At 51.4% G+C, this 12686-nt stretch overlaps 1 protein-coding gene across 2 annotated transcripts; it reads left to right on the plus strand.

The window, feature by feature from the left end:
- Positions 1–1397: 1397 nt before the first annotated feature.
- On the plus strand, positions 1398–11320 carry VPS45 (vacuolar protein sorting 45 homolog). 2 transcript variants are annotated; one of them, XM_030464976.1, is made up of 15 exons: positions 1398–1560; positions 1673–1807; positions 2144–2204; positions 3219–3298; positions 3705–3773; positions 4021–4158; positions 4271–4381; positions 4805–4939; positions 5244–5357; positions 5683–5850; positions 6155–6313; positions 6803–6910; positions 6990–7111; positions 7371–7502; positions 10933–11320. In XM_030464976.1, exons 1-15 carry the CDS (start codon positions 1468–1470, stop codon positions 11018–11020), a joined length of 1713 nt encoding a protein of 570 aa, XP_030320836.1. In that variant the 5' UTR covers positions 1398–1467; the 3' UTR covers positions 11021–11320. The 2 variants fall into 2 exon arrangements, with proteins under 2 accessions (XP_030320836.1, XP_030320837.1); XM_030464977.1 differs by having other exon boundaries at positions 1405–1560; positions 4093–4158.
- Positions 11321–12686: the final 1366 nt, after the last annotated feature.

The raw sequence follows: 12686 nt of genomic DNA on the forward strand, positions 1-12686 counted from the left end.
GCTTCCTTCCCTTTCCTATCCATTTTTTTCCCCCATTTTGACCCCACCTCACTTGTTTTATTAGCAGTCAGCTTTATGAGGATGTATCATTATTTTTTTCCACCTTTTTGTATTAAAAAGTTTTGGGTTTTTTGTTAATTTTTTTAAGATAACATCAGTTTGCTCTTCAGCTTCTGATTTTTTTTTTTTTTTATTTTTTGCAATGCTAAAGAATTTCCTGCTGCAGAGGTGGCTGGGTAGATAAAACACCTTTTGTTTTACACTGCAGTTCTGAGGAAGGCAAAACAGAACTAAAAAAAAAACACGATAGCAACAAGGCCAAATACAGAAACACCACCAAAATCTCTGTGTTCAGCTGAGGTGCAGGATTACTGAGCAACTGCAGGAAGATCTCACCCAACAAACTGCCCATGTCATTAAATAAATTTTTTTAGGAATATTCTTACTGCCAAGGTTCACACAGAGCTTTTCATTTTGCAGCATCACCTCCTCACCGCTTTCTGACACCCCCAAAGCCTTCCAGCTGCTGTGGGGCTTTTGGAAGGTGTTATTACCATTTTTTCTGTTTGATTTTGGAAGCCAAGCTTGCACGGAGCTTCCTCCAAACCCTCCCCAGGTGAATAAACATACAGGGTTTTGGGTTTTTTGTGTGTTTTCTGTCCACACCTAAACATTGTCCTCTCTTTCACCTCACCCAGCCTTAAGCCTCCCAGAACTGGGTTCCAGCTTCCTTACATCAGTGAGGGATTCCTGGTGAGACAGAACTGCCCTGGTTAACTCATTATGCACGGCCCTGAAACGGTATTTTAATCCGTTTTGCGTTTACCTTCTGTTTGCTGGAAAAAAAAGATAAAGACAGGGAGGGTGCTGGGCAGAGGGATCAGAGGGGAGTGACAGTGGGGAGAGGCAGTGAGGGCAGAGAACCCCCCTGATCCCCTCAGACCCCCCCATAACCCCTCAGCCCCCCCATAACCCCTCAGCCCCCCTCAGAGCCCCCCATATCCCCTCAGACCCCCCCTATCCCTTCAGACCCCCTCTGATCACCTCAATATCCCCCCTCTGATCCCCTCAAACCCCCTTCATTCCCCCCTCCAACTCCAACAAACCCCCAACTCAAAACACCCCAAAGGGCTTGGGAATCGCGGGGGAACGGGGGCCGGGACCTGGTACCGAGAGGGACGAGAGGACGAGGGGCGGAGAGGCTCAGGAGATGAGGGGCGGAGAGGCTGAGGGGATGGGATGAGGGGATGGGATGAGGGGATGAGGGGACGGGGGGCGGAGAGCGGGAAGGGGGAGCGGGGACCGGCAGTGCCGCGGGGCATGCTGGGAGTTGTAGTCCACCAGGCGCAGGACGGAGCGGGCAGGATCAGGCGTTGGACTACAACTCCCAGGAGAGCCGCGGGGGGAAGGAGGCGAAGGGAGCCGAACGCAGCGGGGCCGAGCGGAGCCGAAGCGATCGCAGCCAAGATGAACGCGGTGCTGGCTGTCAAACAATACGTGTCCAAAATGATCGAGGACAGCGGGCCGGGCATGAAGGTGCTGCTGATGGACCGGGAGACGGTGAGCGATGGGGCCGGGACGGTCTTGAGGGAACGCTGCAGAGGTTGGGAGGCCCCGAGACGGTGCCCGAGGCCGCGGGGTGGTGATGGGCGCTGCTGCCTCCCGCCCGCAGACCGGGATCGTCAGCATGGTGTACACGCAGTCCGAGATCCTGCAGAAGGAGGTGTACCTCTTCGAGCGCCTCGACTCTCCCAACAGGGAGGCCATGAAGCACCTGAAGGCCATTTGCTTCCTGAGACCCACCAAGGTAGAGCAATCCCCCCCCAGCTCCCCTCCCTCAAACTCCTCAGATCTCCTCTGACCCCCTCGGAGTCCTTCAGGCACCCTCAGACCCCTTCTGATCCCCTCAGACCCCTTCTGATCCCCTCAGACCCCCGCAGGCCCACTCAGATTCCATCAGATCCCCTCAACCCCCCTCAGACCCCCTCAGCCCCCCTCAAACCCCCTCAGATCCCCTCAAACTCCATCCACTGCATGCTCTGTAGGTCAGGACAAAGGATGAGCAGGGGGCACAAGTCACTCCAGTCCCTTTCTCTTCAACATTTGGTTCCAACTTCCTCTCCCTGGTGCTGTTTTCATCCAGGAGAACGTGGAGTTCCTGATCCAGGAGCTGCGGAGGCCCAAGTACAGCATCTATTTCATTTGTAAGTATTTTTCCCTAAGTCAGAAAACGCAGATAGGAGATGCTGTGACTGCTCCCACTGAGAGGATTTTACTGCAGTCCTGAGGATCTGTGACTTCGGAGCTTTTCTGCTCTTTAGGTCACCAAATTATTTTGGGAAAGGGTGCATAGGTACCAGAGAAAATAACAATTAAACCAAAGGAACTCCTGAGAGGGCATTCCAAAGCAGCACCACTTATGGTTATGGCTCATCTCTGGAAATCTGGGGGGATTTTTAAAGCTTTATAAACATAAAAGAAATATCATGCTGGTGGTGAAGTGCCAAGGAAGGAAAGCTGAGTGGCACAGGATGAGAGACTGGTCCAGATAGTGAATAATTTAAAGCCCAGGCTAAGATTAGATTTTATATCCCAGTGTGTGAACCTGCTGCATGGCATCTCCTCACACCTGGCATGGGGGTTTTTTGTTTTCTTTTTTTTACCACAGAATATTCATCAGAAATGGAGGTGTTTTGGTGTTTGAAGTCCTGGCTGGGGGAGGTTGTGGGAAGTGTCTGGATGTCATGGTCTGGAAGTGACTCTAGGTGTCATTGCTGCTCTCTGGGGATGTCACAGATCTGGGAAACACCGAGGGGGCTGTCAGGCTGCTCAGCCTTTTCCTATTCCTTGTTTTTTTTTGGAAATCCACAGCCTGGATGTTGCTGGGACAGCCAGGGCTGCTCCCACAGGCAGCACACCCATCCTTGGCCCTCCCTGTGCTGGAGGAGGCAGAAAGTTGGGCAGGGGATGAGCTCAGAGTTGTTCTTGTGAGGTGATTCCTCGATGATGGTGTCTGCAGGGGTTTTTTTTTTCCCCTTTCCTTTTTCTTTTCCCTTTTCCTTTCCTTTTTTCTTTTCCTTTTTCCTTTCCTCCTTTGCTTTTTTTCTTTCCTCTTTCCTGACCCAAAATGGGCTCTGAGGAAATTCCCTGGTTGTGCTGCTGCCTCGCTGTGTCTCTCACAGAGCCCAGCTCTTCCTTGGCTGTTTTTTTCCTTGTAGATTTCAGTAACGTGATCAGTAAGAGTGATGTCAAGGCGCTGGCTGAGGCTGATGAGCAGGAAGTTGTGGCTGAAGTTCAGGTGAATTTTGTGTCTTTTCTGTGGTTTTCTCCACATGTTTTTCTCCTCATCCAAAAAGCACCAGCGGAGTCAACGTGTGAGTCAGGCTCAGGTGGGGCAGTGGGAGGACCTGGGAGAATCTGGGATGGAGGAAAAGATGACTGTAAAAGGGGGATTAAAAAAGGCAAAGGAGGAAAAGCTCCTGGGTCCCCTTTTTCCCTGCCCCTCAGTGTCAGAACCGTGGCTGGGTCCATGTTTTGGGTCACTCCGGGTGGCTGTGGTGGGGACAGGGATTGGCAGGGGGGTTCTGCCAAGGAGAGGTTGATCCTGGAGGAAGGAGAAAGCATCAGGGAATCTGTTAGGATCTTGGTGGCTGCTGCTTGGGTTGGGAAGAGCCTGAGCTGTGGTTGCTTTCCCTCCCTGGCAGGAGTTCTACGGCGATTACATCGCGGTGAACCCACACGTGTTTTCACTCAACCTCTTGGGCTGCTGCCAGGTATGAAAAGAATAAGAATAAAATAAATTAATAATTAAAAAAAAAAGGCTCTCCAAGGCCTCGTTTCGTGGGGAAAAGGGGGGAAAACCAGGAGCTGCAACGAGCTGGGTGTGTGAGGGGGAAGCTGATCTGGGGGCTCTGTGTGCCTGCTCCTCCAGCCAAGCTCTCCCTTCACCCAAGACTGTGAAGACCTAGAAATAAGATTTTCTTTGAGCAGTTTGGGGATGGATGCAGCTTTTCCTTCCAGGGTCGTAGCTGGGATCCAGCTCAGCTCTCCAGGACAACTCAGGGCTTGACTGCTTTGCTTTTGTCCCTGAAGAAATGTCCCATGATTCGCTACCAGCTCTCCTCAGAACCAGCCAAGAGGCTTGCTGAGTGTGTGAAGGTACAACCAGAACCTCCAACCATCAGATGAGCTCTTCAGCTCACCTGTATCTAAACAAAGAGGTAAATAAAAAGAGCAAAATGGTCTTTTTTTTGGGTTTTTTTCTCAACAGCAAGTCATCACCAAGGAGTACGAGCTCTTCGACTTCAGGCGCACTGAGGTTCCCCCTTTGCTTCTCATCCTGGACAGATCTGATGATGCCATCACCCCACTCCTCAACCAGGTGACTCTGCCTGTGACTCCTCTGGGGTTTGTGCCAAGGGCTGAGGGGGAAATTGGTTTCCTGGAATTCCACTTCCACCCGGGGCAGCCTGAGCCCAGCAGAGCTGCAGCTGAGCTACCTCAGGGTCCAGGAGCTCGTGGGGGTCTTGGACTCAGCAGAGCCCAACACCCAGCTCACCCTTGGGGTGTGGGGTGAAGCATTGCTGGGAGCCCAGATCTGCTCAGTGGAGCTTTTTGGGAGAACTTCTTCCTATTTTGGCTCAAACCCAGTCAACTTTTTTAACCAGGTTTTGGTAAAAATGCAAACTTTGAACTTTGAGGAACACAGATGGGTTTTGTTGGAGTTTAGCCTCAAACCCACTCATTTTGGGGGGTTTTTTCTTGCTTTTTTTTCCTTGCTTTCCTCTCTCCTCACCCCTCTCAGTGGACGTACCAGGCCATGGTTCATGAACTTCTGGGGATCAACAACAACCGCATCGACCTCTCCCGGGTCCCAGGGATCAGCAAGGACCTGAGGGAGGTTGTGCTCTCTGCTGAGAATGATGAGTTTTATGCCAACGTAGGTACCTCAGAGAGGATTTCTTCTTTTTTGGGGGGTCATTTTCTGCTTTTGGTTTTGCCAGGTGAATTTTTGCCACGATTTGGAGCAGTGGGGTGGTGGTGATGGTTCTGGAAACTGAAATAAAGTTGAGAGCTTTGAATAAAACTGAGCTTTCAGTAAAGCAGAGCTGCTTGTTGGGAGGTTGGGGCTCGGGGTGATGATGCTGGGCACAGGGGGCTCCCTCCTCCTAGCAGCACCAGAAGGAATTCAGAGGAATTTTCAGCAGAGAAATCCTTCTCTCAGCTGTCTTTGTCCTGTGCAGAACATGTACCTCAACTTTGCTGAGATTGGCAGTAACATCAAGAACCTGATGGAAGATTTCCAGAGGAGGAAACCCAAGGAGCAGCAGAAACTGGAATCCATTGCAGATATGAAGGTACAGAAAGCTCACAGCTCCCTGTTTGCTGCTTTTTTCTTGGAGCAGGAACCTCCATTCTGCTCCGTGCCTCTTGGTTCTGATGGTTCTCTGCAGTGAGTTCTGCCAGCTGCTGCTCCTGCTTGGAGTTTGTTGGGATCTGGGATCCTCAGGATTCTGGGTGAAGCTCTGGGCTCACCCTGAGCTGCTGACTCACTCACTCGCTCCTCCAGTTTTTGAAGCATCCCATGAGGCTTCCAGAGAAATCTTCTCCATCCTTTTGCTGCTGAGAAGAAACCAGAAGTCCCTCCCTTCCCTAAAAATCCCCCTGGTTTCCCTCTTGCAGGCTTTTGTGGAGAATTACCCCCAGTTCAAGAAGATGTCAGGGACAGTGGCCAAGCACGTGACGGTGGTGGGCGAGCTCTCCCGCCTGGTTGGCGAGAGGAACCTCCTGGAGGTGTCTGAGGTGGAGCAGGAGCTGGCCTGCCAGAACGACCATTCCAGTGCTCTCCAGGTACCTCCAGACCCCCTCTGATTCCCCACAAACCCTCTCAGGCACCCTGAGATACCCCCAAGACCCCTTCAGACCCCTCCAACTCCACCAAACCAGGCCTGGGAAGCGGGGATGCTCTCCAGGTACCTCCAGGGCTCCAACCCTGACCTTGAGCCTTTGGAATCTGGGTGTTGTTTGATCCCCTCCTTCCCTTCCTTTGATGGTGGGGATCCTGGCTGCAGATTTCTCACAGGGTTGAGCTGCTGGGGGGGTTCATCAGTTCTGAGCCTCTTCTCCCTTGCCTCCTCTCTCCCTCTGGCTGCAGAACGTGCGTCGCCTGCTGCAGAACCCCAAGGTGACAGAGCTGGATGCTGCCAGGCTGGTGATGCTCTATGCCCTCCACTATGAGAGGCACAGCAGCAACAGCCTCCCGGGGCTGCTGGCAGAGCTGAGGACCAGGGGAGTGGCAGAGAAGTACAGAAAGGTAACAGCAGGCTCTGCCCTCAGCTGCATCCGAGGGGGAAAAATCAGTGGGAGTGGGGGGAAAGCCTGAGGGGTTTTTTGTAGAACCCTCAGGAAAGGTTGGGTTGGGTTGGGTTGGGTTGGGTTGGGTGGGGTTGGGTTGGGTGGGGTGGGGTGGGGTTGGGAGGAGGTGGCAGTGCTTGGGAAGAGGAGGGAGAGAGGGGAGAGGGAAGGGAGAGGGAAAGGAGAGAGAAGGGAGAGGGAAGGGAGAGGGAAGCTGCTCCAGGAGGAGCTGGGGAGGAGCAGGATGGGGTCACCTCGTGTGAAACTCCTCCTGCAGGCACCACCAGCTCTGCTGCGGGGGTCTGGGGAAGCCTTTTCCTCTTCTCCTTTTAGCTCTGCTGAAGATCCAGCTCTTTTGATCCCTTGGACAACATTCCAGGAGTTCTGCTGAGAGAAAATCCTGGACTCCCAGCCTGACAGGGCTCTGCTTTTGCCTCTCCCTGCTCAGCTCGTGGCGGCCGTGGTGGAGTACGGAGGGAAACGGGTGCGGGGCAGCGAGCTCTTCAGCCCCAAGGATGCTGTGGCCATCACTAAGCAGTTCCTCAAAGGCCTGAAGGTGGGAACCTGCCTTGTCCTGGGGGTTTTTCTCAACATTCCTGGCTTTATTCCTGACTGGAGTTTCTCTCCCACCACAGGGTGTTGAGAATGTCTACACCCAGCACCAGCCTCTCCTGCAGGAGACACTCGATCAGCTCATCAAAGGCAAACTCAAGGACAATCACTTCCCCTACCTGGGGCCTAACACTCTCCGGGACAGGTACCTGGGGGTTTTTTTTGGGACAGAACTTGGAATTGAAATCCATCTGCTCCTCCCAGTTGTGTTGTTTAAGGAAAGAAACCTCAGCAGAGAAACCTCTCCACAGTTTTCCCTCTGGAAGGTGCCCCGGGGAGGCTTCAGAGGGGGCAGACACCAAACCTCTTGCCTCAGCACCCCTGAGGGAGGTGCAGGATTTCTCCTCTGGGTTTTGTCTTCATGTTTTGTCTTTTTTTTTTTGTCTTTTTTGATTTTTTGGCAGGCCCCAAGATATTATTGTGTTCATCATTGGGGGGGCAACCTATGAGGAGGCACTGACTGTCTACAACCTGAACCGCACCAACCCGGGGGTCCGGGTGGTCCTGGGTGGGACCACGATCCACAACACCAAAAGGTAAAGAACTAGAGGGGGTTTTCTGGGGTTTTATTTAATATATTTTTCTTTCTTCCCTGTGGATGAAATCAAAACCACTGAGGTGAGGAAGAACCAAACCATTCCTGAGGGATCATTCAATGGGTGGAAAGGGTCCCAGCTCAGCTCAGCCCGACCGAGCTGAAGGTTTTGTGTGCTTTGGGTTTGTTTTTTTTAATTTTCCTGACTTTAAGGGCAGGGAAGCAAATGTTGGGTTTTTTTTTTCCTGCTTAGAATTCACCCACACATCCAAACCTGGGGGCTTGGTGCTACTGGGAGTGCTGGAGGACCCGTGGTGATGATCAGAGCAGAGCTTTGTGACCCCAGAGCCCTGCAGGGTGTTGGCTCTGTCCCTTTTCCATTCTCCCTGGAGGGCAGAGCTTTCCTTGCTGATTTTTCTTCCCTGGGAGGCCACCAAGGGCTTAATCCCCATGGAGGGAGCCAGGGAGCACTGACCCTGTGGAGCTTGGAGCTGGAATGACTTGGGATGGTGACCCAAACCCACCCCACCAGCTCCCCCACAGCCCTCAGCAAAACCTCTTTGAACCCCCCCAGGGATGGGGACTCCCCCACTGCTCTGGGGAGCCCCTTACCAACTCCTTGACCACTGTCAGTGAAGAAGTTGTTCCTCATCTCCACTCTAAACCTCTTCCTGGTGCAACTTTAGGATATTTTGTCCTATTCCTGGTATTTCCAGCAGCTTCTCCAGGGTGGAAGAAGAGTGTTAGGAGGCAGAGGTGCCAGAGAAATGGCAGGAACAGGAGGGGAAAGGTGCACTGCTCAGTGTTCAGGTGACACTTTTCAGAGCTGACAGCTGGGGGGGGCTTCAGGAGTTGAGGAAACTCAAGGTAGGAACCCCCCAAAGTGTTGTGGGTCAGGAATCATCTGCCCAAACACCTCCCTGAGCTCTGCTTCTCAAGGAGTCCAGAGCAGGATAAAAAATTGGATTCATTTTCAAGCCAGGAAGGGGCTGCCTTGCAATCCAGGGTGTGATTTTTCAAGTCCCTCCTTTCTCCTCTCCCTTTTCCTGCCTCCAGGATCCAAAGCACAGAAGCAGGAACAAATCCCCTGCTCCTCTCATCAGGAAAACTGCCCAAAGCCTTTTGAATTCCCACCTGGAAGTTTCCTGTCAGATAAATGAGTGGAAAGCCCCTGAGCTGATGGGAGCCCAGCTGGAAATTGCTTTTTTTCTGAACTGGGTTAGGGAGGCAAGTCTGTATTAGCCCAGATATCCCCCAGTTCCTGCCCAAATTACCCAGCTTCCCCAACCTTCTGCTTCCCAAAATAGCCCTTGAACTAAATCTTGTTGTAGCCAGGCCTGGAAAAAAGGAAAAAAAAAAGCCCAGCAGATTGGTGAGCTGCTCTTTGACTGCTGAAGAGAAGGAAGTGAAGCAAATTGTCATCTTGTGAGGACAAGCACAAACAAACCTCAAGCCCCTGGCTGAGAATCAGCACCCACTGCACCTCTGGGTGCTTTTTGGAGTGGGTTTTGAGCATTGTTGGGTTCCACTTGTGCTGTCAGGGCTGTGATGAGGGACAGCAGCTTGTGGGGGCTTCCAGGACCACAATTATTGACAGAAAAATTGGGTTATCAGAACTGACAGATCAAAGAATGAAGTGGGGAAGAAAAAAGGAACAAAAAAGGAAAGGACTTGTTGCTTTTTTTAAGGGCTGACTGTTCCTACAACCAGCCCTGTCCCAGAGGATTTGCTTTTCCCTCATGATGAGAGGTGAGATCCCTAGGAAGTGCTCACTGAAATGGGAAGCTGTGGAGTCAGTCACCTTTCCAAGGAAAGCTTCTGCACCCCCCCAAAAACCTCCCTCAAGACCTTCCCAAAAAACCTCCTGGGACCAGCAGCAGGAGTTGGGAATTGTCCCATCCCCTGAGTTCCAGGGATGTTCCAGGTGTCAGGATCACAGCATTCCAGTAAATACAACTGGAAAAAAAAAAAGGGATTTGTTTGTCTCCTCACTCCTGCAGTAATCCCCTGGCTTTCCCTCCAGGAACTCTTATTTCTGCTGGATTAAATCATAACAAGGAGATTTGGATATTAATGCCCTGAGCAGCCCCTGTAAGCCCCATAATCCCTTTGCTTTCATTGTCCTGAGTGCCCCAACTGAAATTGGCACCAGCAGCTGCTGGGGGGGATCCATTTTCCAGGAGAAAAAGAAACTTTTAGAGCTGGATCTGATGGGAGAGCTGGGAGTTTACAGGCAGCTGAGCTGGTTCAGGGATCATCTGTGGGGAGCAGGGAATGTTGTACCCCAAGGAAGGGGGGGAAATCCTGGTCTGAAAGCTGTGGAGATGGAATGGTTTGGGATGTGGGCTTGGGAGAGGTGAGCTGGAGTTGGGAGGGTTGGGATAAGAGTTGGTAGAGTTGGGTTGTGGTTGGTAGGGTTGGGTTAAGGGTTGGTAGAGTTGGGTTAAGGGTTGGTAGAGTTGGGTTATGGTTGGTAGAGTTGAGTTGGAGTTGGTAGAGTTGGGTTAAGGGTTGGTAGAGTTGGGTTAAGGGTTGGTAGAGTTGAGTTGTGGTTGGTAGAGTTAGAGTTAAGAGTGGGGTTTGGTTGGTAGGGTTGGGTTTGGTTGGTAGGGTTGGGTTTGGGTTGGAGTTGGTGACCTTCAAGGTCTTTTCCAAGCAGAACAGTTGTGTGCAGGCTGGAGATGGCTGCTCACAGGTTCTGTATAAACCAGAAATATTTAAGTGATGTTTCTGGTAACACTGAAAGCTCTGACTTGGCCTGGTGCCATTCCTTAACACTGACCATAGCAACCTCTGGAATTACCTGCAGGAATCAGAGGAAACTCTGGATTTCCAAGAGAAATCTCTCGGGTTTGAGGGAGAAAGGGTTAAAAAAAAAATAAAAAAAAATCAATAACTGCCTGAAAACAGAAAGCCAGGAGCAGGAGGAACATCTGGTGCCTGGGGCTGACTCACCCCCAGCTTAAGCACAACCCTGCTGGGTCTAATCCCAGGAGATCTCCAGCCTGACCCACTTACCCAGTTCCAGTCCCAGTCCCAGTCTGGTTCTGCACTGGTGGAACTGGTCAGCAGGTACCAGCACCTCTGGGAGGAAGCTTTGGACCAGCCTGGGTTCCTCCAGGGCTGAGTTCTGGTTCTCCTCAGGGCTTCCCACGTGGCTCTGCTCCTCCTCTCCCTTGCAGCTTCCTTCCTTTTCCTGGAGGTCCCCCCGTGGGTGTCCCTTCTCCCCACTGGTGTCCCTCCCACAGGGAGTGGTTGGATCCTGGGCAGGCTCCTTGGTTCTTTTGTCCCCTCTTGGTGCCACCAAAAGGTCCCTTAGCTCTGGAGCACTCCTTGGGCCAAGCCACGTTGGTTCCTTTCTGCCTGCTGACTTCTGGCTCTGCTGACTTTGATTTTTATTTTATTTTATATTTTTTTGTGTCCTTTGGCAGCTTCCTGGAGGAGGTGACAGCTTCAGGGTTCCGTGGCAGAGGCACTGAGAGCTCCCAGGTCACCCCACGGACAAGCAGCAGAAGATGAATCTTGGGGCAATCATCATCTCACCCATCCAACCCCCTCTCCAGAGGAGAATTCCAACATTCCCAACAACCTCCAGAAGGAGCTGCTGAACCAGGAACTGCACCAAACTCCAGTGCCCAGCCCCAGAAGTGGCTCCCTGAGGTGCTGGAGCTGGAAACTCCAGGAAAAGCTGGGAAAAAAGTCACCCCCAGGTCTCAGGAGCTCTGAGGACACAGGATCTGGGTCCCCTCCTGGGCCACCAGGAGCTCTCTGTGCCCTCAGCTGTGGATTTTGAGTCCTATTAAAAGAAGTTTTGACTGATTTGGGCTGAAAAATGATTCCAGATAATCCCTGGGGGATCCCACTGAGGCCCTAACAACTTTCTTCACCTCCTCAACTTTTTTTTGTTCTTTTTTCCATCCCCAGAAACAAACTGACAACTCCTTGCCCCTGGTTCTGTGCTCCTGAGGCTGGAAAAGCTTTGGGGTTTCTTATTTTTAAAGAAATCAATTAAAATCTTTTTTTTTTTTTTTGGCAGCAATAAAACACCTCAGATTTGAAGAGGAACAGAAGCTTTCTTGCTTAGGGTTTAGGGTTTAGGGTTTAGGGTTTAGGGTTAGGGGTTTCTTGCACCCTCCAAATTAATTTTTGTATCCAGTTTCCTTTTATTTTAGGCATGGGAAGTGTGAAAAGCAGCCCAGGGTGAGCCAAACCAGCCCAGATTGAGTTAAATCAGCCCAGATTGAGTTAAATCAGCCCAGATTGAGTTAAATCAGCCCAGATTGAGCCAAACCAGTCCAAACTGGAGCTTTGCCCCAAGCCCATGAAGCTCCAAGCTCTCCTCCTGCAGGCCCAGGCTCCAGCACCTCTTCCTGGGGCAGGATTTCAGGAGACCTGCTCAGAATTCCATCCCTACTCAGAGGAGCTTTTCCCTCTCTCCTCTCTCTCCCACCCCAAAGTTCTCCCCCCATCCCCAGTGCTGGAATTCTCTTCAGAGCCAAAAAAACCCAAAAAAAACCCCCCCAAAAAGTCCATGTCCTGATTAAACTCAGCAGCACTCTCACATTTGACATCCAGAGGCAGAATGATGGAGGGGGGGTGGATGTCTCAAGACATAAATAAACTGAGAAGGTTTTGTTGTTCTTCTGCTTTTTTTTTCTCTTTTTTTTTTGTTTCTTTGCAGCCAGGAGATATTTTGGTGACTGTTGCTTAGGGATCCACACATCAGAGGGGAACAAAAACTGCAACCTCAGGGCTGCCTGGAGCAAGGAGGATGCTTTGAGGACACCAGAACTTGAGCACGAGGTTCTCTTTTCATTTTTGCTCCCATTTCAAGGCCTTTCCCTCCCTTTTTGTCCCTTGGAAAAGGGAAAAAACATTAAAATAAAATGGAAACCCCCAATTTGTTTTTGTGCTCCCTGTAAGAAAGATTGAAAGCAGTGCCCTGCAGGTCCGTGGTTCCCTGCTCCCTCGGGGAAAAGGCAGAGGGAAAGGTGGTTGGGAGGTTGGGAATTCACCTTCCAAAGCAAAAAGTGGAGATTTGGGGTCGGTTTGGAGTGAAGTTGCTGGGTGATGTTCACAGCAGGGCCCATTTCCCCCTGACACAAACTTCAGGGGTTTGCTGGAGTGATAATTTCTGCTCCTTTTTTCCTGTTCTTTTTTCCAGCTGTGAGCCAGGAGCTGCTTT

The sequence above is a fragment of the Calypte anna genome, chromosome 25, assembly GCF_003957555.1.
Source record: "Calypte anna isolate BGI_N300 chromosome 25, bCalAnn1_v1.p, whole genome shotgun sequence".
In the NCBI taxonomy this organism is placed as follows: Eukaryota; Metazoa; Chordata; class Aves; order Apodiformes; family Trochilidae; genus Calypte; species Calypte anna.